The sequence below is a fragment of the Zea mays genome, chromosome 2, assembly GCF_902167145.1.
Source record: "Zea mays cultivar B73 chromosome 2, Zm-B73-REFERENCE-NAM-5.0, whole genome shotgun sequence".
NCBI lineage: Eukaryota > Viridiplantae > Streptophyta > Magnoliopsida > Poales > Poaceae > Zea > Zea mays.
The window spans coordinates 236,984,031-237,011,108 of NC_050097.1; the positions used below are offsets into that span (position 1 = coordinate 236,984,031).

General features: G+C 41.1%; 2 protein-coding genes across 3 annotated transcripts; one reads left to right on the forward strand and one right to left on the reverse strand.

The window, feature by feature from the left end:
* Positions 1-242: 242 nt before the first annotated feature.
* On the forward strand, positions 243-2,312 carry LOC103648193 (uncharacterized). The gene is made up of 3 exons (XM_008672680.2): positions 243-361; positions 880-942; positions 1,045-2,312. Exons 1-3 carry the CDS (start codon positions 315-317, stop codon positions 2,117-2,119), a joined length of 1,185 nt encoding a protein of 394 aa, XP_008670902.1. The 5' UTR covers positions 243-314; the 3' UTR covers positions 2,120-2,312.
* A 1,559-nt stretch (positions 2,313-3,871) lies between these two features.
* On the reverse strand, positions 3,872-20,103 carry LOC100383700 (uncharacterized). 2 transcript variants are annotated; one of them, XM_020547921.2, is made up of 28 exons: positions 19,874-20,103; positions 19,651-19,777; positions 19,455-19,570; positions 14,420-14,536; positions 14,174-14,314; positions 13,598-14,042; positions 13,351-13,504; positions 12,895-13,016; positions 12,652-12,743; positions 12,281-12,536; positions 12,149-12,200; positions 11,720-11,868; positions 11,564-11,634; positions 11,306-11,479; positions 10,170-10,238; positions 9,915-10,022; positions 9,751-9,840; positions 9,235-9,310; positions 9,054-9,156; positions 8,900-8,969; positions 8,635-8,814; positions 7,463-7,585; positions 7,303-7,386; positions 7,044-7,228; positions 5,119-5,257; positions 4,989-5,048; positions 4,776-4,880; positions 3,878-4,573 (listed from the first exon to the last, which is right to left on the reverse strand). In XM_020547921.2, the coding sequence occupies exons 1-28, from the start codon at positions 19,961-19,963 to the stop codon at positions 4,460-4,462; spliced, it is 3,612 nt and encodes a 1,203-aa protein (XP_020403510.1). In that variant the 5' UTR covers positions 19,964-20,103; the 3' UTR covers positions 3,878-4,459. The 2 variants fall into 2 exon arrangements, with proteins under 2 accessions (NP_001349053.1, XP_020403510.1); NM_001362124.1 differs by having other exon boundaries at positions 3,872-4,573; positions 13,351-14,042; positions 19,874-20,046.
* Positions 20,104-27,078: the final 6,975 nt, after the last annotated feature.

Consider the following 27,078-nt stretch of genomic DNA (forward strand, 5'->3'; position numbering starts at 1 on the left):
AATAACAACAATAATAAAGATTCTCAACTCACCTGCTACGCTACAAAACTCCCAAGTTAAAGTAGTTCCATTACGACAATCTGATGAGATGTTTAATCGAAACGGCGTGCATCCCGAAGTAAAGCAAACAGACAGAGACAATATGATTGTGGGCAAGGACATGAACGTGATTAAGGAAATTATTAGCGGCTAATGTGAAACTACTGCTACAATCTCGTCCCGTGGTAGGACTTGTCCACCGTAGCCTAGCTGCCCTGTCATCCTCTTCATTTCAGCCCATCATCTGCCTCCTCTGTCCCACGCTCGTTGCGCCCATGGACGAAGCTGCTATTCACTGTCTTCTTTGGAAGTTTTTTTTGAGGTTAGAACACGAATCCTTAATCTTCGCCACATTAACAAAGGCATCTCGTAACCTTCATGCGTGCGCACCATTGATCTTCGATTAATTAGGCTATGTAAGCATGCATATCGTAACCTAATGTTCTTTGTTGATCTTCTTTACGGTTAGCGGTGTTTTTCGCTGCTTTTTGGTACGGATGGATGGTTGAAGACATAGGCATGCAAGCAAAACCAAACTGACAAGAGAGAGAGAGAGAGAGAGAGAGAGATTGCGCTTTTTGGGTGTATTGATTAATAATATGCAGGTGTCTCCAAATTAGAAGAATGATGATTGTGTGCATATAAGTAGAGTACTAGAAATCGGTGCCTTCCTGTCCTACATAGCAATTTTTTTGGTGCATACTAAAAAAAATAGAACATAAAACATCCAAACTAGTAGTTGCATTGCATATAGGCTAGAGAAACTTTTTTTTTCTTGATCACCGGCCGGGCTGGAATAATGCCTGGTCATCCAATCCAAAACGTTTTCCCTTGTTGCAGGAGTATGAGCTACTCCATGGAGTTTCTGCAGTCTATATATATTATTATCGCCCAACGGAACAGGTGAATATACGCATGGGACAGCTCAGCTCAAAGAAATTTCAGCGTTTTAACGCGCGCGTTGGTTTTCTAACGCTAGACGAATCCATTTGCTTGAATGAGCAGCACCAATGAGCAGGAGGAGGATGAAGGAGACGCAATGAAGTCTCTCTTGTGCAAGGATTTGTTTTTCTTCAATGCAACTTCCTCCGTCTTATGCAAGCAGGAGAAGGGGCGCAAGCTTCTGCTGCTCCTTGCAATTCTTGTAGCCAGCCTAACCTACCAGGCAGGCTTCTGGGACAAGGAGGATAAGGCAGCAGCAGACAGCTTGTGGCAAGCGTATGAACATCCGTACATGTCTTCCCGGTTATCAGCGTCATCAGTACAGCACCGAGGTCGCCGCATGGATTTCCAGATCTACAACGGAACTGCATTTGGCTCATCTCTGCTGTTCATCATGGATTTCCAGTACTACAACGGAACTGCCTTGGGCTCATCTCTGGCGATCATTTTCTGGGAAAAGGAGGATAAGGCAGCAGCAGACAGCTTGCGGCAAGCGCATGAACATCCATACATGTCTTCCCAGTTATTTGCGCTTGAGGAATTCGCTGCCGTCGGCCCCTGGAACGTCTTCATCTTGCTCTTGGCAGCTCAAGTCTGCATGGCGCTCCAGGTTCCGGTCAGCGTCAGGGTCGGTTCAGTGTTTCTTGCCAAGACTTGTTTAACTGCACACAAATTAGGAGCGAGAAGCAAGCGTCTCCTCGTGATGATCTCGAGGACGATCCTGGACAGTCTTGGGAATGCTAGTACTACTGGAAGACGATGCAGGCAAGTGTGCACCAAATTCATAACCAGCATATTATACTACCGACTTGCAAACAGATGGATCAGACGCGGCAGTGGGCATGAGGCGACCTGGCGCCTCGCTAGCGGCGCCATGCATCATATGACGGGCAACCAGAGGCTGCTGCGCAGCGGGTCGGTGCGCACGGAGAGCATCGCCCTCGACGACGTGTGGTACGTCCCCGGGCTGGACTCCAACCTGGTGTCCACCGGCCAGCTCGCCAGGCAGGGCTGCGCCGTCACCCTCGGCCCCGGCGGCTGCCGCATCACCAGGGCAGGCGTCCTCGTCGGCTCCGCGCGTCTCACCGAGGCGTGCCACTTCCAGCTCGACTTCCTTAAGGTCGCCGACGATTCCTAGTGATGCGGTTCGACTTGATTAGCTACCTACTGCTACTGGGTTGTCCAGGGAGGGCAGCCGTGTGCTTGGTGTATTTTCAGACTCAGTTCCAGTAATGTTTGATGATGATGATGCAGCTTCGAACTATATATATTTGGATACAACATAATAAACGTGCTCAACTGCTCTATACGTGGGTGGGAGCTTGTTGTAATTTTGCTGTTTCAGCTGGTGTCAATCGACTTATGAGTCACTCCTCTAGTGCTAATGCTGATTGTCATAGCTAAGCTACCATCCATATGACTCTGCCTCCTATTTTGTCGCAACAAATCAAAATCGTAAAATAGACAAAATGACGGTACATTCTTCATGTGCATTTTCGCAATCACATAAAAATCCATGTGCTGTCATGTCATTCATCTCACAAAACAACACCCAAAAAAAAACTTCAGCGGCAGCCGGAAAGACACCTTCCATAATTCTTATGTTGGCACCGATCCAATTCATGGCCGGAAGAAAAAGCTGTACCACCATGCTGTCGACAACAAATCGGGATCAGGGCACGACTATCTTGCGGCAGACGGGAGATGGACAACAAATGCATGGGGATCGGAGGATGCGGTCGCGGTTGGTTCCACATATGAGAGCCAAGGATGCGACGAGCAATTGCTGCAAAAATTCGAGCGAGCGCACGCGGGGCGACACAGTCGGGGAAAAAATCGGACGAGGCAGAGACGCACGAGTAGCGTTGAGTATGATCCAATAAATAATGATTGTCAGATGTGTTTAAGTAAGAGAAAGTAGGCAAAAAAAATAAACGTTTCTTTTTTATAGTGTGATTTGTCTCGGGTTACGGGTGGGTTTAGTAGAGGCATGAGTGCGTGGAAAGATTGAAATCCCAGGTTACGGGTGGGTTTAGTAGAGGCATGAGTGCGTGGAAAGATTTACGAGGTGGAGTTAAATTAGTTTGAACTTGTTGGTTTAAAGGGTAGAGATGCACGTGGATCTTATAAGTATATGAACCAAGCAAAACTTGTAGGTTATCACATGAGTGGAATTGTAGAACTTCTAGGGCTGATTTGGTGATCAGGATCCATGAGGATAATCCCCTTATTATTCAAATTTGAATAACAAGTTAATTTTTCTCTCATAGATCCTCTCGAGATCCCTGATCACCAAATAGTGTATTGTATAGAGTTCTTGTATCTTGTGGCTGACTTGTTTTCCTGTAAAAAAAAACTAGATCGACGACAAAAGAAAAATTGGATACGCGTTTCATTTATTGCATCGTATGACTAGTAGTCGTATGTATTGTCGCGGCGTAGGCGTGTTAGCTACTCAAGTCCTGTAACTTTCTGATGACCGTGTCTTGGTCAGCTCAATTATTCATTTATTTGGGAGCCAAGCATTTCCTATAACTTTTTCTGATACAAATTATTATAAAACACCAGCTAATACAAATTATTATAAAACTAACACCAGCTAATACAAATTATTGTAAAACTAGCACCAGCTGTTTTATCATAAAACACCTCTACCTCCATTAGAAATTACATGAGTCTAAGCCAGATCTATTTTGGAAGGCCAAGGCCTGCCGACCAGGCCTACAAGTGCAAAGAAGAAGAAAAAAGAGGCGCACCATTCAAGAGAACCACCAGTGACCAGTTCACTGGAAATTCAGCTCTGCCTCGTATTTTGTTGTAAAAAGTAAATAGACAAAATTCAGCTCTGCATCATGCGCATTTCGCAATTAGAAGACAATTAACAACATGAGACGCATAAAAATCCATGTGATGTCATATCATTCATCTCAATACTAAATCCACTCGACAAATCGACATACACCAAAAAATTCAGCGGCAGAAAAGGTACCTTATCATAATTCTTATGCTGGCACCGATCCAGTTCATCACCAATCAACTATGAAAAATAAAAAGAATTCCTGTACCACCATGCTGTCTACAACAGGATGAACATGTTCTTATTCCATATCCCTTGGTTACATTTCGCATGTACATAAAAGGATCTATGGCCAGAGTCACGACAACAATGGCCGCAACAAAGTTAATACTTAGGAGGGGAGGAAGAAAGGAAGGGCAATGGCGCCACTTAAAATTTAAATCTCAACTCTCTGGAACCTCAAACAGTGGGTAAATGAACTCGACTCGGTACACGGTTCTAATTACACGAGGGAGGGACTACAGGCGGCCACGGCTACCCAGGAGGGAGGAGGAAAACCCTGGCTGGATTTAGGGCCAGGGAGGGGGGAAGTACTATGGCGGCTGTACAATATGGCGCAACTGCGATACCTTCTGGCTTTATGGCGCGGTTGTGATCCTTCTGGTTTTATGTCTCTCGCCGTCACATGAAGTAGCTCAGCGCTTTCCTCTTCCTCGACCCGCCTTCACCGTACAGGTCGTTCCATTGGAGAAGCTCGTTCATGTTTGCCGAGTCGGATGAAACGCTCGCGCAAACCTGCAGCGGGTAAAGGAAGAGATCAAGATGCTGCTCCAGAAACAAGAATGTATGTTTGTAGACTTAAACAAGAATGTATGTTTGTAGACTTGTAGTAGGTTGATGCTCTAGAAACAAGAATGTAGATCGTAGAGAAGGTCGGGAGTAGATACGATATGCAGGTTGATGTTTGTAGACTCGGCAAACTTGGTGGTGTTCTCACCTGCTCATGGGCGGATTTGAAGTCGTCTATGCTAAGAGGACGGATGTGCTCGCTTCCATACAATGCGGGCTCTGGCCTACCTTCTGTTTTAGCCAAACTCTTCTCCTGCACACAATGGAATTCAGCGACCCAATGTAGGCATCATTTCACAGAAAAACATATCACTGCTCCCTGCTGCGAAGGATAATCAAAAGCAGAGACAACATTGTGTACCTTCTTTTCCTTCTCTAGGATTTCTCGAATGGGGTAATGCGCTGCGGTCACACACAGATTCTGAAGGCACAAAGTCAGTGAAAACAATGCAAAGCGTTTCTAGCAATTGCATGCGTAAAAGCAAGCGTACCTTCAGGTCGCTTCCTGAATAACCATCAGTCATATTGGCAAGTGAGTCGAGATCAACATCCGATCCCAGCTCTTCTTTTGCCAAAATTACTTTCAGAATTTTCTCTCTATTTGATGCATCAGGCAAGTTTACCATTAACCTGAAATAATAGTAAGTAAAAAATGGTGATTAAATCCGCCTATGTTGCCTCACCACATCAGGTAGGTCCTAAGCCCTAGTAAAGGAGATCTAAAGGCCCAGAAGGCTCGCTTGCACCTAAGGCTTGCTTGGACAGCAGTCGTTACTGGAGATGATATCAAACTGCATCCAGAAGGTGGTGCGTGGAGCAACAAAAGGAGGTGAAGATAAAGACACTTGGTAGTGGAACAAGAAAGTTATTAAAGAGAAGAAAGAAGTTCTAGACGTTCGTAGCATGACAGGGTGTGAACAAAAAAGAAAAGTACAAGGTAGCAACGAAGACCAACGAAGTATGTTGGACTCATTAAGGATATCTACAATGATGTTGTGACTAGTGTTCGAACAGGTAATGAAGATACAAATGACTTCCCGATTAGAATAGGACTACATCAAGGATCAGCTGGGCCCTTACCTTTTTGCTTACCTTTTTGCATTGGTGATGGATAATGTCACAAGGGACATACAAGGGGAAATCCCTTGGTGCATGCTTTTGCGGATAATATAGTGCTAGTTGATGAAAGTTGGGCAAGAGTAGATAAGAAGCTAGAGTTGTGGCGAGAGACTCTAGAGTACAAAGGATCTAAGCTCAGTAGAACTACAACCAAATATATGAATACTACACATGAGGAAGTAGATGTTAGTTTGAAAGGTCAAGTAGTACCCAGAAAGGATACATTTCACTATTTAGGAACAACATTGCAAAGATACGGAGATATTGATGATGTTAGCCATAGAATCAAAGCATGGTGGATACATTTCACCTATATCCTTGCTTTGGCAGATGAGGAGATAAGTCATTGGGAAGCAGTTGGGGAGAAGGGCCTATGTTCTCTGGCTGCCTATGCAGCTGCTCCCTAGGGTGGTGTGTTGATTTTTTTCTTTCACATGATGAATACTTTTTTGTATGCTATCTTATGGCCCCCGTAAGGAGGCCTGCTGATGTATGGTCTATTTTAGACCTCTTTATTCTATCTTCTTAATTTATAAAGGGGCGCAGTTCTCCTGCGTGTTTTCGAGAAAAAAAAAAGTGACGTCAAGCATCTGATGTTCTATATGAAAGAGGGGGTAGCACATAAGCTAAAAGATAAGTTTTATAGAATGACAATTAGACCGGTTATGTTGTATACTTGTATGGTGCAAAATGTTGGCCTACAAAAAGACAACATGCTCAACAAATAAGTGTAGTGAAAATGCATATGTTGTGTTGGATTTGTGGCCATACAAGAAGAGATCGAGTCTGAAACGATGATATATGTGATAGGCTAGGGATAGCACCAATTAAAGAAAAACTTATCCAGTACTGATTGAGATGGTTTGGACATGTCCAACAAAGATCTCTAGAGGTACCAGTGCATAATGGGATCCTAAGGCAAAATAGCAATGGGAACATAGGCAAGGGAAGGCCGAAGTTAACATGGGAACAGTAAAAAGAGACTTCAAAGGATGGAATATAACAAAGGTTTAGTATTGAATAGGAGTGCATGAAAAACAGCTATGCATGTGCATCAGCTTTGACTTGTGGTTTCGATTGGGTTTCAAATCTAGCCTACCACAACTTACTTAGAACTAAAAGGCTTTATTATTATTGTAAATAAAAATGGCGACACAGAAACCAGCAGCAGCAATTTGATAATTCCACCCCACCAAACAAAACTATTGCTACCCAACAGCAACAATTAGAGAACCATGGGCCACTGAACAGATACCCAACCGGGTCATCCCACACCATTGAATAAAATTATATTCACCTGCGGGGGAACCTCCTAATCACAGCCTCGTCCAGGTCAAAAGGTCTATTTGTAGCACCAAGAACAAGCACACGCTCCTTATCTTTAGTGCGCAGTCCATCCCAATTTACCATAAATTCATTCTTCATCTTGCGCATCGCTTCATGCTCCCCTGGATTTTCTCTCCTTCCTAGCATACTATCGACCTGCAGAAAGTCAAAGACAGTTGGTGTACACTGTACCAACAGTGTTTACTAATGTAACCTGTCTGCTTGCATACCTCATCGATAAATATAACACTGGGGGCTATTTTACTTGCTAGTGAGAAAACAGCCTTTACATACTTCTCCCCTTCACCAAACCACTGAAAGTAAACGAACCACTGGTTAGGCTTGAGACACAAGTGAATCTCATCAGTTGCCCGCTAGGTCAAATAATACCTTCGACGTAATGCTCGACATTGATATATTGATGAAATTAGCACCTGCTTCAGTTGCTACTGCTTTGGCAAGCATAGTTTTCCCAGTGCCAGGAGGTCCGAAAAGCAATATTCCCTTGCAAGGCTGCAAAGAATAAATTGGGGATCATGACCATAGTACATCAAAATAATCTACAATTGAAGTTTTCAAACGCCCAACATATCTAACACTACTAATATACAAAGTACTAACACATTATAAAATCAACAACAACAACAACAACAACAACAACAAAGCCTTTTGTCCCAAGCACGTTGGGGTAGGCTAGAGATGAAACCCCGTATGAAAACCTCAGAGCTCAACCCCCAAAGAAAAAAGGGGAAACAAAGGCAAAGGAGAACCGAAAACGACGAAACGGGGGAACACATAAAAGAGATAAAACCCACAAGAACCAGCAAGGTCTAAATGGGCACAAGAAAAGGTCAAACGATTAAGGAGGAAAAGCGGAACTATAAATCAAGGTTCTGGCACGTGAATTGCACACTTCCACCCCTTCCTATCCACGGCGAGCTCTTTATCAATATTCCACTCCTTCAGGTCCCTCTTCACTGCCTCTGTCCTTGTGGGTAAGGGATCACCGGAAGCCAAGAATTCATGTAAATTCAGGCCAGACCAACTAATCCATAAGGCTAAAGGCCTGTTTGGTGTGACGCTGAAACCGCCGCACCGCGCCTAAGCCGCGGCGCTCGATTTGGCCGCCACAACTGCGGCACAAAATCTGTGGCGCGTGTGGGCGGCGGTCAACCAAACATGCTCTAAATCTTAGTATCCGATAGTATTTTCCCACTCTTTAGAAAATTGAAAAACCTTACAGAAACAATGCTGCCAAATTAACAAGAGGACTGGTGTATTCAGATAACTCTGGAAGACCGAATAAAACTGATGCTCCTGGATATTTTATTTTGGCATTCATGCAAATTCTTTAGCAAATATTCAAGCAATACTATGAAATGGAAAAAAGTCATGTGTGTATCTTAGCTCAGCTCAAAACAAAATATATTAAATGGTTCTTAGACCGTGGAATCAACGCTTGAGAAAAATATCAACCATATGGTCAACCTACGGTTGAAAGAAAACTCTGACACCTCATGTAATGAACCGATTTCAAACATAATTAGGCATTATGATGCTACCTTTGTTAGCTGCCCTTTGCAGAACAATTCAGGTCTTTGTAAAGGGAGCATCACCAGCTCCTTTAATGTGTCCTTTACATTCTCCAAGGCTCCAATATCATCAAAGGTAACTCCAATGTCATTAGGTGGTATAACATCCACCAAAAGCCTTTTCTCAAATTCATTCTCTGTGACAACATCCTGAGAAAAAGGACTTGTAAGTAGAGTGTTCAGTAAATAACTCGAGGAATCACCAAAAAGCACGGCAATATGTAGGGGATTGTACCTTCAGTGATTTTTTCGAGCTCTTGTTATCACTTTGCATGCTTTGCAGCATGTTGAGCCCATGCTTAAGGCTGTCAAGTAAATAATTCAAAATTCCACTGAGAATTGATTTGAAAAGAAACATAGGAAAAATAGTTGTCAACAAAAAAAAATACCTTTCACTTGTGAGTACAAGTTTATTATCCTTCGAGTTGGAGGTTTCAATTTTATTGTGCTTAAGGTGATAACTCACTGCGTATCCAACAATCTTGTCCACATCTAAGAAAGGTTGGAGTAAAAAAGTTTAAATTGAAATTTTTAGATGAAATATAAACAAACCAAAACAAAATTACTTACTTTCATTACTCAGTGATTGGTCTTTGATGAATAATTCTTCAATATCATTGCATTCAATTCCATTGCGACTCAGAAACTGCATTACAGTGAAATTGAAGAACCATATAATGTCCGATTCACTAATCAAAACTAACCACAAAAATTAAATGCTTCAAGTAAACATGAAAGGCTCAACGCAGACATTTTGGTTAAATAGCTACATCAAAAAGTTACTTCTATGAGGATATTTGATGCTTTCAACAACCACATTAACACCAAAAGCATACATAGACATAAAATAATTGCATAATCATACAAATGGTCAAAATATACATTCATACAGAAAAAGGCAACAAAGTATCAAACAGAAGAAATACTATCAAACACATGCAAATGGTCATTTGTTAATAATACACCCAGGCCATATTAGATCAGGCATCACAGGCCCACCAGTTTAAAGAAAGATGCACAGTTGACAGTGGGATATATTAAGTTCCAAGAAACCCATATAACTCTGTCTTCAATTCTGCAGCTTACCGTGCGAATGCTACCAATGTTTGATTTGGCTTTAAGGGTTTCAACATCACGATCCAACTGCTGCTTCCAATCTGTAAGTAGAGCTTCATCCTGTAAATTTAATTATTTAGATCAAAAAACATATTTAATAACAACTAAATGAGTATGACAAGAGATGTAATCACCTGCGGAAGCTGAATCGAAATCTTGTTTGGGAAAAGCTTATTCAGATGTTTCATTGCCTTTGGACTTTCTTTGCTTCTTTCATGCAACCACCTGCTACCAAAGCTATCCTGCATTTTTAAAATCATATTAAATTAAAATAATGCAAATCAGGAACATAACATCAATATCATGGTTCACGAGATTACCAAATTTAATCATGTATGTACATATAAAAATTTCAAGAAGAATAAAAAAGTAAGATAAAGAAAAGTTACCGGGAAAAGGTCAAAAAGTGTCTGGCTGCTACTGGCAAACTTTGTGAAAAGAAAACCTCCAGGATGCGCCTGCAAAAAAATCACTTCACCATCTTAGCAAACTTTTGCTAGAACTTGAAGAGAGGTACAACATCAACAAAGCCTTTTAGTCCCAAGCCAGTTGGGGTAGCCTAAAGTTAAAACCCAACAAAAGCCACAAATCAAGGTTCATGCATGTGGGTAGCTGTTTTCCATTAGCTCCTATTCAAGGCTAAATCTTCGGGTATATTCCGTCTTTTTAATGGCAAGTTTGGTACAACTTTTTTCTGAAAAGCTTTTCTGAGAATCTGGATTCCTGCATAATCTAGCTGTCACGAGAACCTGGATATCGTGGGGCTTGCATGCGGAGGAAGATGGAGAGGTCCATAATGTTTTGGGAAGCGGAAGCGGCAGATTCCACTCGTCACGACAACTCAGTCAATTGTACATCCATGTTGATTTGGGCAATTTTCACAGAAGCGATTCTCACAGAAGCGGCCTAAGAAGCAAAGCATTTGGCGACCAAAAGCCGATTCTGGCGACCAGAATCTGATCAGAAGCCGAACCAAATAGGCCCATTTGGCGACCAAAAGCCGATTCTGGCGACTAGAATCCGATATTAAGTCTCCTTTTATTGTCTCTTACCATGTCAACTTTGGCCTTCCCTCGCCTCTCTTCCCATTAGTGTCGTGCCTTAGAATCCCATTGTGTGCTAGTGCCTCTCAAGGTCACCGTGGTACCACTAAATTAGCGGTGACCCAATCCTTGTTCACTTAATATCGTGTCCAAATCACAATACGGTGTGTCACCAAGGGGTTATTACCTATTTAACACAACACCCGGGTTCTAATATGACGCGTCGCTAAGAAGGTTAGGCCCCAACAGATAAACTTGAAGAGAGATAACTGATCAAAAATAAAGGGTTAACAGGATATCTCAACAAGAACCCCTGTCCCTGGTGGGGAGAAGTAAAAAATTACAGCAATGCAAGGTATAAAATAACTCTTAGCCTTGTTCATTTGCAAAATGCATGCAGGAACCAATATGCCACAATACCATCAGGACTTGAAACTCGCACAGTCCAAATTTGTCTAGATTCTCAGTAATAATGCATGTACCTTTTCTTTGCGGCTGTCCATCTGAGTGTGGGATCCTATAATAAGAACACCAGATGGAAGCGATTCAAATTTGCTCCGCAAAGATGAAAGTGACTCGGTAACTCCAGTGAATGATTTCTCTACATCCTTAAGTAACACAATCAGAGGTCCAGATTTGTTCTCTTCTGAAATGACCTGACAGAAAATGAAAATCATACTATCATACAGAGTGATAACTTCATATTCAACAGGATTCCTTGTCCTAAAAAGCAGCAGTACCTCTATTAACTCGGTCATAGCTAGCCTCTCAACTTCTTCACCAGCAGAAAAGTCTGGGCGAAGTGATTCAGCTGTGGAAATATAGCAGCCTCAGCAACAAATAAAAAAGTTAAAATAACTGCCAAAGAAGTTGAGAATTCGGAAGTTTGAGCTAACCAGAGCAGAAGAAGCCATGATCTTCCTCGCACAAACCACCAAGATCATTACCATCAGGGATCTGCTTGTCAAATCGGACTCCAATTTTTGAGGATCCATTATCTTCAAAAGCAAGCATCACTCTGCCTCGATAACCATAACTTGGTCCCCTGGAGATCAAGCAAGCAATTTATATAAACAAATATATGTATTGGACTAATATAATATGGTGCTAGAAAAAATGTGATATGGGGAAAGAATATCTGATTTCACAGGATAGTCGATACAAAAGCAAGCTCATAACTGGGTTGCCTATGAGAAGTCTCATAAACTGGTTATTCCTCTTACTATAAAACATGATACCTAAATTCTGATGATAACAATGTTGATACCTAAGGAACAAGCATTGGATAAATCTGAAGACAAGAATAATATTTGCAATTAAAGTACCTTTGTGACAATGAGGATAGCTGAGCTGGACCAACGTAACGCACCCTATCACCTACAGAAGATGTGGAAGCGAAATCGTGTTTAGAAAAACATAACTCAATAGATTGAGTAATAAAGAAAAGCTAACAAAACCTTCTCTGAAAGTATAGCTCTTGGATGTAGCTGTTGAGGATTCTTGTTTCGGTAGAGATGCAGACTGCAGAGTGGATGTTCCCACAATATCAGCATTCACACTGGAAGTTGGAGCAGCTGGCCTCCTGAACTGAACAGTGTCTGCCAACGAAGAACGATGCTTCTGATATATTGCAAACTTCTCAGCAGTTCCCTTATCCCCTGATTTATCACCCTTCCCAACATCTTTCTGGGACTCTGCATCCTTCAAAGGTGCCTACATGAATTTCTTGTTCAGTATAGAAAAATTGTAATAGAACGTGCAATAATTCAAAGTTTCTTAGCTTCTGAATATTCATGAACAGATAAATAAATATACATGATGAGCTTACCCCAGGTAGCAAAAGTGAATCCACGACAAGAAGTCTAGCACCAAAATGTTTCGCAAGTGCCTTTACCAATGTTTCCTGATAAATCTCAGAACCTAAATGCATTGCCGCAAAAAATTAGAGAAATACAGAAGCACATGAAGTTGGATAATTATCAAACAGGTATGGCCACTGGCATTACAAATCAACGGGAAAAGGTAAATAACAAAGGAAGTACATGTCTCCAAACAGAGACAAAGTAAGTACCTGCGGGACCGGATAACAAAATTCGTTGGTTTATTGATGAAATCTCAGCAAACTGCTTGATGAACTCCTTCTTTTCCAAGTGTATGAATGCACATGACAAGAGCACATTCTTTGTGTTCTCACTGCATCAGATGAGAACTGATAAAATACAAAGATATGGACATGAAACTAAAAAGAAATATCAAGTTGCATTCCAAGGTTGGACTGCAGACAGCCCCTTACATAGAATTAAGAAAAACTTAACCAACCAATTTCTATAATCTAAGAACTAAGCATACACCATTGTTGGCAACCTCAAAACTAACCGAAGAAGAATAGACAAGTTGCATTAGATTTTTATGTAGTGTATAAATAACAGATGCATATGCAAAACTTCAAATAGATAGCATGATAAGAATCTTGCAAAAACAGAATAATTTCAAAGCAGCGAGGGAACATGAATCCAAAGCATATCACCTGACATAATAAGGAAAATCCTCAAAGGTAACATCAATATCACTTGGATTAATAATTCCTTGTTTCATCCCATCCTTAAAGGCTTGACATCTACTCGGAGGCACACTGGCTGAAGCGTTAAGATCCCTGATGAGATCCCTCTGATCTTCAAGAGCTTTAAAAAGATCACCAGTCAAATCGAACTCGGATATAGTTGATCCTGTAATCATCCTCAGAACTGGCCTTATCTTATAGGTTGCAATCTTACCGATTTCCGCACCAAGATGAGCATCAGGCAAAAAGCCATTTTGTTGACATGCATCGTTCGCAGCAGCATCAGGAGATATGGGGGCTGCAGCAGCATCCATTGGAGAGTCTTCAATGTTAGAATTAACCTCATTAGCATTTTCCCCATTCTCAAATTCCTTATCAGGGCTCACAGTGTGCCCTTTTGATTTATCAGACGCAGATGATGCCATTGGCAGCATTACTCTTTGGCTGTTCTCTCCGGCGAACGCGGGAGGTGCTGCTGCTACATCCTTTGCCTGATTAGATGTAGATGGCAACATCTCTGTACCAGCAATAGCAGAAGTGTCTCCTGTTCTCTTATCTGTACGGATGCGCTTTACGCTAGCAACCGGAGGTTCTATAAGACTAACAGCAGATGATGGCACCGTTTTAGGAGCTTTGTCACTCAAAGGATGCTGAAAAATCTGTGAGTCGGTAAAGGAAAAACAGGTAACACATATCATACAGTTCTCCATTATCACTACAGTCATGAAGAAAGAGATGTAACTTCAGAGAAATTGTATGACTGAATGAACCAGAGATGATAATAGGATACATAAGCATGCTTGCCGCATGAATTGAATATGACTTCATCCCCTCCTGTAAGGGGAACTTTTGTGCCTGAACTTATGGACCTTCCATTTAATTGGACCATACCCTTCTTTCCAAGAACTTCTAACTCACATGGACCTCCATGCTGAAAATTAAACATCAAAACCAATGAAATGGTTGCAGACTAACACTTGAGGATGTTCATGCACTCCTCAGATAATGAATATGAACCATAAAAACAAGAACATACCTCAAGGCGCCGCAGCTTGCAAAGCACCTTGCTAACAGGCTGGTCTTTCAGCCACAAATTACAGTTTTTGCTTTGACCAACAGAAAACTGAGCGGCAATGATGGGATAGTGAGGAGTCTGTAGTATAGATATGTTTTCTATCAGTATTTACAAATAGAATGTTTTCATGCATTATTCTACATCATTATAAATTGGAATCACAAACATCTACAGAAAAAACATATATGCTAACAAAAACAACCAACAAAGATAACCTACTAGCTGCTTTAAATGTGAGGCCTTGACCAACTACTAAATAGTTAAAGTAGCACCCAAAATCTTTTAGATAAAGGAATATAATTCCTGCCTCTACATTTCCGCATACAACATTCAATCATTACAGATTATCAACCTCGTAGCTGATCATATATAAAACAAAGCAAAATAAATCATTAAAGACAAAGTCTATAATTTAATTTCCATCTGTATCCTGCGTAAACCATCATGACTACTATCTCCATGAACAAACATGTTCTCCAAATAGCTCTTTTTGTCTCATCAGGCTGCAACATAGCCTAGAACCGCAACCAGTACGTTCATCTGAAAACAGGCTGCATAAAATATACATATTTTGCTTTGTCAAACTGAATATCATTCCGAGAGAGCCAGATAGCCCAACATATGGCAGCTGTGCCTACGAGAATAACTTTCCTTAGTTTAAGATTCATCCTAAAAGGCCAATTTCCTAACATATGGGAAATTGAAGTTGGTTGTCTTAACCCAATAGTTGTAAAAACAACTCTCCAAATCGATTTAGCATGATGACAATCAAAAAAGAGGTGCTTAAGTGTTTCGTTGCCATTGCAAAAGCAACATTTTTTACTGTCCTTCCAGTTTTGCTTTGCTAAATTATCCTTTGTAGGGGTTACCCTAGCTAAAGATACCAAAGGAAAATATTAATTTTTAGTGGGATTCTCAATCTCCATATTAATCTATTGGTGAATGGAATATTTTGATTCATCATATGACGATAGAAAGAACGGACGGTAAAATTGTCCATTGTTAGAAAGGCTTCATATGAACATATCTCTCTCTTGAGAAAGACTAACAAAGCTAATCTTAGCTAAAAGCCCATACCATCTTTCTAAATTATCTTGTGCTATGGCATGTCTGAAAGAGATATGGGGAGGAGATGCTATCATAACCTTTTTTACTGTTATGTGACGATGACACGCTATATTATATAAACTGGAGTATCGATTTTTAGCGGCCGGTAGCCAATCCAAGTGTCTTCCTAATATCTTGTTTGCGATCCATCTTTTATATTGAATCAAAAGGTGCATCCCATCAAGTAGATATTGATTTCCAAAAGCTCGGGATATCAACACTACAGAAAGACATGTCGACTAGGGGTGGATATCGAGCCAGCGTGGCTCAATATAGCTCGGCTCATTACTGTAAAGAGCCAACTCGGCTCGACTCGTTATACTAACGAGTTAAACATCTGGCTCAGCTTGTTAGAGAGCTCGAGTGTAACACCTTGTCCACTCCCGGACCGGCAATACTTACTCCTAGCAGCCCTCTAGGACCATAGACCATCCCCATAAACCAACACAAGTCTTTTGTGCGCACTTTGTCCTCACTCGTGTGCATCCGCAAAGACTTCCGGGTCGATCACCCATCTAGAGATGGCAATGTGGCCCCGATCCCCGATTCCCCGCAGAGAATTCCTCTATTAGGGGACGGGGATGGGAAAGTTTCTTTCCCCACGAGGATGTAAACGGGGAAAATTCTTCCCCCGACGGGTAAACATGCGCGGGGACCCGTTAGACTTTTGACGTGATATTGTTTTAGTGTACTAGTTAATGATAAAATAAATAATTATCTTGTCAAGAGATCACACATTGTTACAAATGTGTTCATTTTGATGTACACATAATGATTTTTTATATATATGACAATATGTATAAGTGATAATGTTTTATATTAATAACAAAGGACATATGTTCTAATTATAATTTAAGCGGGGACGGGGATCCCCGTCGGGGATTTATCCCCGAGGGGAACGGAGATGGGGAAGAAATGTCCCCTGCGAGCGTTCGTGGGGATTCCCGTGGGGAAATTTTTTCTTCGCAAGGATGGGGTTGGGGAGCTATTCCCCGACGGAGAATTCCCCGTTGCCATTTGACCCATCCCAAGATTTCTCTAGGCCAAGAACGCTTAACCTGGAGGTTCTTTCGAGGTAGGCTTCCGAAAAAGAAGATTCACCTTGTTGGTATGAGTACTCTATTAATTCTATTAAGCCTTGGACCAGGATATCACCATCCACTGGACTAGGATACCACATCGAGCCAGCTCGATAGACTCGCAAGCCACACGAACTAAACAAAAAGATTCATGTAAAGAAATATATATATATATATATATATAACAAAAAACATATTCATAGTTTAAGTGTTTAACACTACAAATCCAAAACCATTATAGCATTACTGTCAAACTATTATCCTAGGTTCTAAGTTTCAATATTAAATCAAACAACCAAATATGAATTAGACTTACAGATTTACAAATCCTTATCATAACAAGATAGCAACCAACATCACTGTAGATCAATCCATCATCCATTCCACAAATATGAAACATTTCATTGCACAACACTAATGTCGTATGCTGCTAGCAACCACAACCAACATGATTGATCCTTGATCTATGACTTGTTGGGGCTTGGAGTTGTTTATCGCGGACTTCGTCCTCCATGCCCTAGCTCCCGCGCTGCTCCACTGGCATGTTGCGCACATGCACCACTCGCAGCAAGGGAGACCAGAAGAGGTGTGCTGGGATGGGTAGTGGCAGCCAACCGGTTGAAGAAATCAAAGGTGGATGGGGTGGGGGCGTGGCCACGTGGGTGTGTGGACAGGGGCAACACCATCGCTAGGGGAGGAGATGAGGAGTCAAGCGAGACTACAAGAGAGCAAGACTACGAGAGACGAGACAATGCCGACTAAAGATGGCAACAGGGACCCGTTACCTACTACCCGGTGGGTAATTCTTCCATTAGGGGGCGGGTTTGGTCGCAATTATATACCCGCGGGTCTATTAAAGGGAGAAAAGGAGGACCCAACGGGTACAACGGGTACGGGTACGTACTCGTTAAACCCGTACCCATGTACTCATGGGTATAAAATACATGGAATATAGCCAACAATTCTATAAAATTTTGGCCTAGCTCAATGATTTGTCTTGGGCTTGTGCTCCTGGCTCCTGAGTACAACTACACGGTACACGCTACATAGGTCTTGGGACACATGGCAACAGTAGACAAACAACCAGACAAAACAGTAAACCATGTCCAAGGCTTTAAGCTTCTGAGATGCGACTCTTCGTTAATGTGCAATCCAAGCGACCAAGCTGCACACAGGCACGCGGCATGCCCGCACCTAGAAGACAGAGCCGCTCGGTGCCTCGGCGCTCACCATTCTCCCTAAGGTAGTGTTTGGTTCCAGAGTATAATAGAATGGAACCACTCTGTTCTAGTACTGAGACTGTTTGGTTCGAATCAAAGTGGAACGGAGCCGCTCTAATATAGGAATATTCTCTCAAGATGTTGGATTCCTGGGCTCCGAAAAATCAACCGGACCCGAGAGCTCCGCGATCGCCCGACGCGACTTCATGTACCTCCCGTGTTATATGTCGCGCTTCCTGTGCCTCCCGTGTTATATTTGTGTGTGTGCGCGTGTGTGTGAGATAGTATATTTAATATTTGATAAGGACGCATGGTGCTAAACGTAATATATATATATGGTTATATTTAATATAATTATATTTGATCTATATATATATATATAATATGGTTGTATGAATATGCCAAACGTAGGATAGAGTAGATTCGTTCTGCTTCACTCTAGAACGAAACAGAAAAACAGAACGGCTTTGTTCTGACTGCCAAACACAAAATGGAGCCATTCCATACTTAGAATCTGGAACAGAGCCATTTCGTCCAAATAGGCTCTAGAACCAAACACTACCTAAACTAAGTTGGACAGACAAGCGCAACTCAACCACTCTAGACGGGTTTGGGTATGGGTGTGGAATTGTACCCGCGCACGGGTACAGGTATTGAAGCGGGAGTTTTTAGTCTAACGGGGCCAGGTCTGAGATCGTAAAACCCGACGGGTCTTCACCCATTGCCATCTCTAATGCCGACGATCAAAGAAAATTGTGTTGTGGCTTGGCTTGGCTCGCGTAGCTCGCGAGCTAGCTCATTAGAGAACCGAGCTAGAATGTTGGCCCGGCTCGCTACAAAATTTGAAGGAGCCGAGCCGAGTGACTTATCACCCTAAGAGTATTTCATCCAGACACAATGTCAACAAAGACAAACAATGATGATATCAAACAGATCGGATTTAACATACTATGTAATGTAACCTTAAACATACATGTCTACAATGCATGTGACTATTTATTAACTGATGACAAAACCTTGAACATATGTTGGACAAGTTCCCTACAAGCTAGAGAACAGAAAAAAAAATACCAATGTAGCCCAAATCAGATGTCCATTTAACAGCTAAAAGTAAGCCCTGGATGGAGCTAAGCATCAAACCAGGCAATCTAGAACCATGAATTGCAAATTCCATAAATCAAAAACCTAGGCATAACAAATACTACCAGGAACTAGTATTGCTTGGCCCCTGTTTCTAATGAGAATATGCTGGCTGAAAGAGCACAAACAAACAGTATGTACAGTAGTTAATATGCCAACCTAGTCAGCCGACTGTTATCCTGTTCCATTCCTCCCAAAGTTTTAGAACAATGTCTAGCTGTAGTCTGAACCAAGCACTAAACAGCATTACTAATTATATTCCATGCTAAATAATCTAGCCAAACAGCAAGATGCTATCGGAAGACCAGAAATTCACCCCTAACATCCTAAAAGTTGAATCTTTATGGTGTCCAGCATAAAAATTGCCAACCTTAACTTCGATTCCTACAGCATATACACCAAGATTATCCAGTAATCGGCTGCTACCAGGTAGCCGTCAGTTCACCGTACCTGTGAGCACTGCGAGAGCAGCTTTGCCCATGGCGCTGCGGGTTGCTGTTGCTCCGGCTCCTTTCTCCTCTTTGAACTCTCGGCCGCGGCGGAAGAAGGCTTATCCGCTCCTTGATCTGCATCAAAGCATCAAAACCCCATGAACACGATTCCAAACCCGCCCCCACCAAACCTTAGAATCCCAAAACGCACCCACCTTTCTGTGCAACCGCCGCCGCCGCGTCGTCGGCCGAGCCGTCGCTCCTCGCGGGTGCCGCTCCCGCCACGGAATCCTCCTCCGCTCTCGCGGGCGCGGAGGCCGTCGGTGACCCCGGAGACTCCGCCTGGTCATGGCCACAGTTCAGATCGGTTAGCCGACAGGTCAAATCGGCAGGCCGCGACGCGATATTCTTCGATCCGCCGGGGGAGGGGGGTCTCGCCTTGGGCCGCTTCGGGGGAGGTACGGACGAAGAGGACGGCGACGGGGACGGGCGCTTCGCAGCGGCCGAGCTCCGGCGAGTCTCCACCATGGCGTGTGGCGGAGGCGAGGGTTTCCTCTCGTCTCGTCTCTCCTTCCGCTTCTTTTCCACCCCTCGAGCGAGAGTTCTTTCGGCTTGGTTGGTTTGGGTTGGGGTGGGGAGGGGGGAGGGGGCGGGTCGTCGTCCGGAAATGGTTTGTACTTTTGTTTGGCTTTTTCGGAAATTTGTTAATGTGGAATAACTATGATGTATTTTTTAACTTTTCTGCATTACTGTATATTTAGATAGACAATATATCTAGGTTTATAATATAAATAATATATCTAGAAAAAGTAAAACATTTTGTAATTTATGAGGGAGAGTGTACATAAGATTGTGCATAAATTTGAATATCTCTGTGATTAAGGGCATGTTTGTTTACCCCCATGGATTATATAATCTGGATTATTTTTAGAGGATTATATAATCTGGATTATATAATTTGGATTATATAATCTGAGTAGTCATGTTTGTTTACCCAGATTATTTGAGTTGTTAGTAGGATTCTTTTGTACGAGGAAGACAAGAATGCCCTCTATATTTGTACTAGGTTGAAACTCATATATGAGATGAACAATGTAACAAACGTTTCTGAGTATTCATAATTTATTACATAGATAATTTGAAAAAAAATAATTCAATTGACATTGGCAAATATAGAGTAGCGGGATTCGGTAGATTATAATGGCAATGGTGAGTAATTTCTATGAAACTTGAAAGGGTAGTGGGGAAGTGGGAAAAAATAATCTGAAATAAGCACCTCCTCACTTGCTTATGGATTATCATAATCCAAGGGTTAGATTATATAATCTGGGCAAATAAGCTGGACTGTTTGTTTGCCTCTTAGGATTATTTAATTCAGATTATATAATCTGGGGATAAACAAACAGGCCCTAAGACTCGTAGTTAAGATATGATTGTATCTTTGGGGTTTTACAAGCGTCTTTCGTTACGTTTCAATTTTTTATTCGATCTAACTATCACAAATTTAGCTCTGTGCTTTCGAGAACGCTTAACCCTTAATTTCAATTTTTAATTGGATACAACTGTAAAAGAATATATACAATGAACCAGTTGTTAAGTGTTATATTGTATATATTGATAACTAATGGATCTCTAACCATGCACGTTTATCGGACGAACCAATTCTTAAGTGTGGTATTGTACATACCGATAAGATCTCTAATCATGCACGTTTATCGGATGAACCAATTCTTAAGTGCCGTATTGTACATACCGATAAGATCTCTAACCATGCACGTTTATTGAATAAGTCAATATGTACAACGTTTAAAGACAAAATGATCCTCATGCGAGAAATGATGATAGAACAAATTGTATACAATCTACTGACAAAGAAACGTTGCGTAGATTGATCAACTCCATATAGGGGTGAAAACGGGCGGATACGGACGGATATTAGCTCATCCTGTATCCTACCCTAATGTATTTAAAACGGATTCGGGATCGGATACGGATAGTTAGAAACGGGACGGATACGGATACAGGGACCAGATATTTATCCGGGCGGATAAGTGACGGATACGGATATTATTTGATCGGATATCGGATACTTGTCGGATAATGCATTAATTGGTTATCAAAAAATATTCTTGTTCGACCACGAAATTGCAAGTAAATTAATACTAATAAGCATTTAATAGAAGATAATCTCAAGTTCCCACGTAAAAATGGTAAAGTGAAGTATTGATTATGTTGAAACTTGGATACTTAGAGTGATTTCACGTGTAACTCACGCAATAAGTGGAAATAAAATAGAAGAAACGTTGACATCCTGTGGATTTTATGGTCCCATTATTTTTTATGACTATATGTGGCCATATGTTGTACCTTCGTATAATTTCATAGATTTCTGAGGCTATTTATACATTATTAATTTCTTTCTACATAAATCATCAAAGTATAATTAAAATTCATAAATACACTAGCTTTGATCCAAAATTGCAAAAAGCTTACCAAAACAAATAAACATTCTATTCAAATAAAACCTCAAGTTGCCACATGAAAATGATAAGTGAAATATTAATTATGTTGAAACTTCGATATATAAAATGATTTCACATGTAACTCACGCAATAAGTGGGAGTAGAATGGAAGAAACACCAACATCTTGTGGATTTTATAGTCCAAATGTTTTTGAGAACTATATGTGGATATATGTTGTGTCCCCGTAAAAATTCATAAATTTTTTAGGCTATTTGGTGTATTATTAATTTCTTGTTGTAGAAAATCATCAAAATACAATTAAATTCATAAAAATATTGTAGCGTCGACCGAAAATTGCAAATAAGTTACCAATATTAATAAATAGTTTATAAAAAGATAATCCTAAGTTCCCACATGGATATAATCTTAAGTCCCCACATGAAAATGATAAAGTCTATTATTTTGATATAAATTTAGACATTATTTTAATGATTTTGGCCTAAAGATATGTTTAAACAAAAATGTGATGTACTACAAAGTTATAGATCTCTTCGAGCTCTAAAATTTTCATATAAACTTTATCTTCATCCGATTTCATATGTAAAAGTTATGATTTTATAACTATATTATTTTGCAGAAAAAGAAAAACGGGTACCCGAATTCCGGGTACCCGTATCCGACCCGAATATCCGGGTATTTACCGGGTAGTACTCGCTCCGTATCCGACCCGAATCCGAAGCCATACTATTCGGGTATTACCCGTATCCGTCCCGAATCTAAAAAATACCCGTATCCTAATCCGAAAAATGGTCCCGAATCAGTATCCGTATCCGGTACCCGTTTCGGGTACCCTACCCGTTTTCACCCCTAACTCCATAAGACACATAATAGTGGATTGATCACCATGACTCTCACATAGTATATCCATGTGCTCATGTTACTAAGGGAGTGAATGCGAATCAGAATAATTTCCACATTGCATGGCGCATATTGAAAAAAAACTCTACATAATGCACACACCAATGGATGCAACAATGGAATGTTCACGCCTCACCTACGACCGACCAAATCACTATTAGGGCTTGTTCGGTTAGCTCTCAATCCATGTGGATTGAGTGGGATTGGATGGGTTTGAAACCCAAACAAGTCAAACCTCTTCTCATTTTTTTCCAATCCCATCCAATCCATGTGTTTTGGGAATAACCGAACAAGCCCTTAGAGTGTTTGGTTTGAGGGATAAGCTAGACTATCATCTTCTCACTCCTTTTTTTGTTTGGTTTGTGAAATGGAATACAACATCTACATATGACACTCGTTGTTTTAAAACTTATACATATAGGAGATAGCAATGGAAGAGTCTTCGCGGGAGACTTTTGAAATGAACAAACTCCATATTCCCTTTTAACATTAGATGCTCACATGACATACTAATGGATGAACATCAATGCGTCTACCTGCATAACGTAGTGAAAGAACGGAATTGTGTTCGTGTTACACTTTCTCTATAGACAACATAGATTCATGTTACACATTATATTGATGGAACGTTCTTTCAACCATATATGCAAATAGAACAAACTCTACATGAGTCATTTTCCAATGGGATGATCTCTACTTTTGATCCGAAGATAGTGAGAGTGCTTATAATTTTCTAGTAGGTTTTGGTGGTTGAATGACACAGTGGTTAAATGACTAATGAGTTTGATACGCCTTGGATATGTTTCATTGAGAATAATCGTATCAAACCCCTGCCATTTCTCAAATTGAAGTGAGCAAAATAAAATGGCAAAAGGGGCAAGGTTACAACAGATTTTAATTAGTCTCAATGGTGACTTGTTTGCATGAATTAAAAAGGTTAAATTTTATTGGTATTGGTCAATATTGAATGACGAATAAATAGTGCATAACTGAAGAAATGACAATGCAAGCAAATACAAATGACAAATAAGACAAGTGTAATATTTGTTCTTATCGGTTTAATATTTGATATATGGATTATATATTCACTTTGACATTATATTTATTTTTATGAATATTAAGTATGATTGTGTGTCGTCGCAGCGTCCGATCATTGTACTAGTATCCATTGTACTAGTATCCATAAAAGTGTGGTTAAACTGCTTGAGTATATGCCAAAGCGAGGACAGTCTGAATGTCCATAAAAGTGAGGAAAATATGCTTGAATATCCATAGAATGTGGATAATCCATGCAGTGCGTAGATAATCTACAATCTTATTAATGGTCTATTACAATTCTATGCTTGAAATTTCGAGGAACATCTACTCACCCTCATGGGTAAAGTACATTTTAGGATATAACCCATGTTCTAATCCGTTGCACTCACTCACATGGGTACCCCCGATGAAGAGATGATGACAACTGATAGGTGGGATGCAATAAATATCCATCTTGTGGATGTACAAACACCTGGAGACGTCTTTTCACTTTTCACCCCTCGCGGTCGCGGCAGTACCTGAATATTGAAAGGTCAACGACCCTCTGGATTGCACTTGTGCTTCAGCTTCTGGACACTTGGACAGTAGTGTCTTTTTTGCACATCAGCCCTCCATAGACACGTAATAGTAGCACAACCACCCTCTAGTGGGTCGAAACGTATATTGAGTATGGGATTTTTTTTTTTTGTATCGAGCGCGTCAAGAAAACTTGGTTTTATGAACATCACATCATAAAACATGCTTTGGCATGATGGACACTATAAAATGTGTATTTATGCACGTAGTATATTATACGTATCAATTAGAAGACCCCTTTGTATGCATAGAGAGATGCGTGGTGAAAGAACTAAAATAACTTTAGGGCTTCTTCGGGAGAAGTGTCTCCTTCTAGTGTAATAGAATAGTTGCCACTATCTCCATGTGAACCCGTACAGAAATAGGTAGACTAGCCATATGAATTTTCTCTCTCTTCCCTTCTGGAAATCCTGCGTTATGAGGTGTTTGGTTTCTAGGGACTAATTTTTAGTCCCTACATTTTATTCCACTTTAGTTACAAAATTATCAAATATAGAAACTAAAACTCTATTTTAGTTTCTATATTTGTCAATTTATATACTAAAATGGAACAAAATGAAGGGACTAAACATTAGTCCCTAGAACCAAACACCCCCTTAGATACTTAGATACGGTCTCGTATAGTGGACACGGTTCTTAACCTATTTTTATTAGTGTTTTTTTAGAACCACTAGTAAAACATTTTTTAAAAAAATATAAACTAGATTTTAAAAACAGCAAAATAAAATATAAACATTTTGTGGCACAAAATTCACGTGCTAAGCAATTATTGGCAATTGAGCCTTGAATTGAACCTCACCCTTGCTCATAGCCTCCACTATTACCCTACTTATCACTTAATTTGTGTCTAAATTGTAGTTTTGTTGCTCATATATTATAACAATCTAAGTGTAAATTAATTGTCTAAGGTCGTAAACAAGTTCAAACAAAAAAATTGTGAACTACAAAGTTGAATAACTTTCTAAGTTTTATAACTTTTATTTTGGTACCTTTTCATCTGGGATCATTTGCAAAATTTGCATTTTAATTTTGATAAATTCAGATGCAATTTTGAGAGACCAAATGATTTCAAATGAAAACTTTGTCAACCACAAAGTTTCATAACATCTATAACTTTTATTTTAGTGATTTTTTATATGAGGTCATTTGAACATCCAAGATAAAATTGAATTCTACTGGCGGTTACTCAAGAAAAATCGTCAAGAGAAATGTACGATTTTCACTGACTTTTTTTCAAAAATCCGCCGGTGTAAAGCTATTTCTATTGGCAGTTTTTGGGTCGGGCCGACCATTTTGTTTTCAACGATTCGATAACTGAAATCGTCTATAGAAATTAGGCTCTCTCCAACAAGAGCCGCTAAAGGCTCCTGTCCGCTAAACGTAGGGGACGGTCAGGTCCTCTATACCTCCAACAAGGTCCTCTAAAGCGTCCCCTAAATTATAGAGGATGTGCCAGATACCCTAAACGTGGAGGCATTACAGCGTGCGCTATCCGCTCGACGGATCCACCAGCCGTCGCGAGGAAACTTCCGCCTCCTCCTACCGCGCGCTAGCGACTGCATCTCCCGGGGCCGAGCCCTCGATCCGGCGTGCTTCGCCGCCGGTCGAGCCCTCGATTCGAACCCTAGCCTTGACCCGCCCCAACCTACCGCGGTGGCTGTCGAAGCCACAGATGACGGTGCGGCCGCGGCTGCGGCCGAGGCGGCCAGGCGGCCCTTCACGGCCCTCAGCCAAGAGGAAGCTGACCTCGCCCTCGCCCGCGTCCTGCAGGAGCAGGTAAGCGACGACGAGATCTCGCAGCCTCGGGGCCACTCCTAGGGTTCCTTGCTCCCGCGATTAATCCGTGATGCGGATCGGTGCAGGAGCGGGCGTACATGTTGCTTCGGATGAACGGGGGCGGTGGTCTCAGCAGGGAGAGGAGGACTACGAAGACGAACTGGAGCTCTCACTGGTCTCAGCGATTGTGAGCACCTACGATTCATTGCCCCCAACCCCAGCTCAATTCACAATTTAGTTGGTTGTTGGTTTGTAATTTTGGTTTTCTCCTGCAGGGCGAACAGTGGAGGTGGAGCACGAGGAGGATCATGCGAATGATCCATAGGTTGTGATTTATTGCATCTAGTTGATGAATTTTACCTTTGTTGCTAGGGAAGATCACTCGAGTTTGCAATTAATGACCTCATAAGAAACAAAATGCCCTGGTATGCTCTTTGTTAATTTCTGTGCACGCAAACTAGTGGAGTTGTTCTTTGATCAAGGGAATATGCATGATGTTTCATAACAGTCAGTATGGTTTGTGCCATGGTTTATTGGTTCAGCTAAAATAATTTTGACTTGTTGGTTATTGATACCACAATACTTTCCTTTGATAGATTCTTGACGTTATTTCCTACCTGGAACACATCTACCTTTTTTCTTTCTAAACTGATGTATTTTGATTGTATAGACTCTATGGCTCTGCATTGTCTTTTTTACCTGTATTTGACTTAAAATGAAATGACGTTGCAGTGTGAGTGTTGGCTTAAATGTTGATTGTAAATAAAACCACACTAGACTAATGCCTCTTTGGAAGTGGTCCTGGGGACATGTGTAGTCTTTATATGTCGGCCATTTCAAGTGCTGTCTATATGTGCACTAATTATCTTCTC

Excerpts from the sequence above, each read along its gene's own strand:
- LOC103648193 (XM_008672680.2), top strand. The coding sequence starts at position 315 with ATGGACGAAGCTGCTATTCACTGTCTTCTTTGGAAGTTTTTTTTGAG. Across the intron at positions 362-879 it reads CTTTGGAAGTTTTTTTTGAG|GAGTATGAGCTACTCCATGG; the intron begins GTTAGAACACGA and ends CCCTTGTTGCAG. Across the intron at positions 943-1,044 it reads ATTATCGCCCAACGGAACAG|CACCAATGAGCAGGAGGAGG; the intron begins GTGAATATACGC and ends TTGAATGAGCAG.
- LOC100383700 (NM_001362124.1), bottom strand. The coding sequence starts at position 19,963 with ATGGTGGAGACTCGCCGGAGCTCGGCCGCTGCGAAGCGCCCGTCCCCG. Across the intron at positions 11,480-11,563 it reads CTATGACCGAGTTAATAGAG|GTCATTTCAGAAGAGAACAA; the intron begins GTACTGCTGCTT and ends ATTTTCTGTCAG. Across the intron at positions 8,815-8,899 it reads GCTCGAAAAAATCACTGAAG|GATGTTGTCACAGAGAATGA; the intron begins GTACAATCCCCT and ends CCTTTTTCTCAG.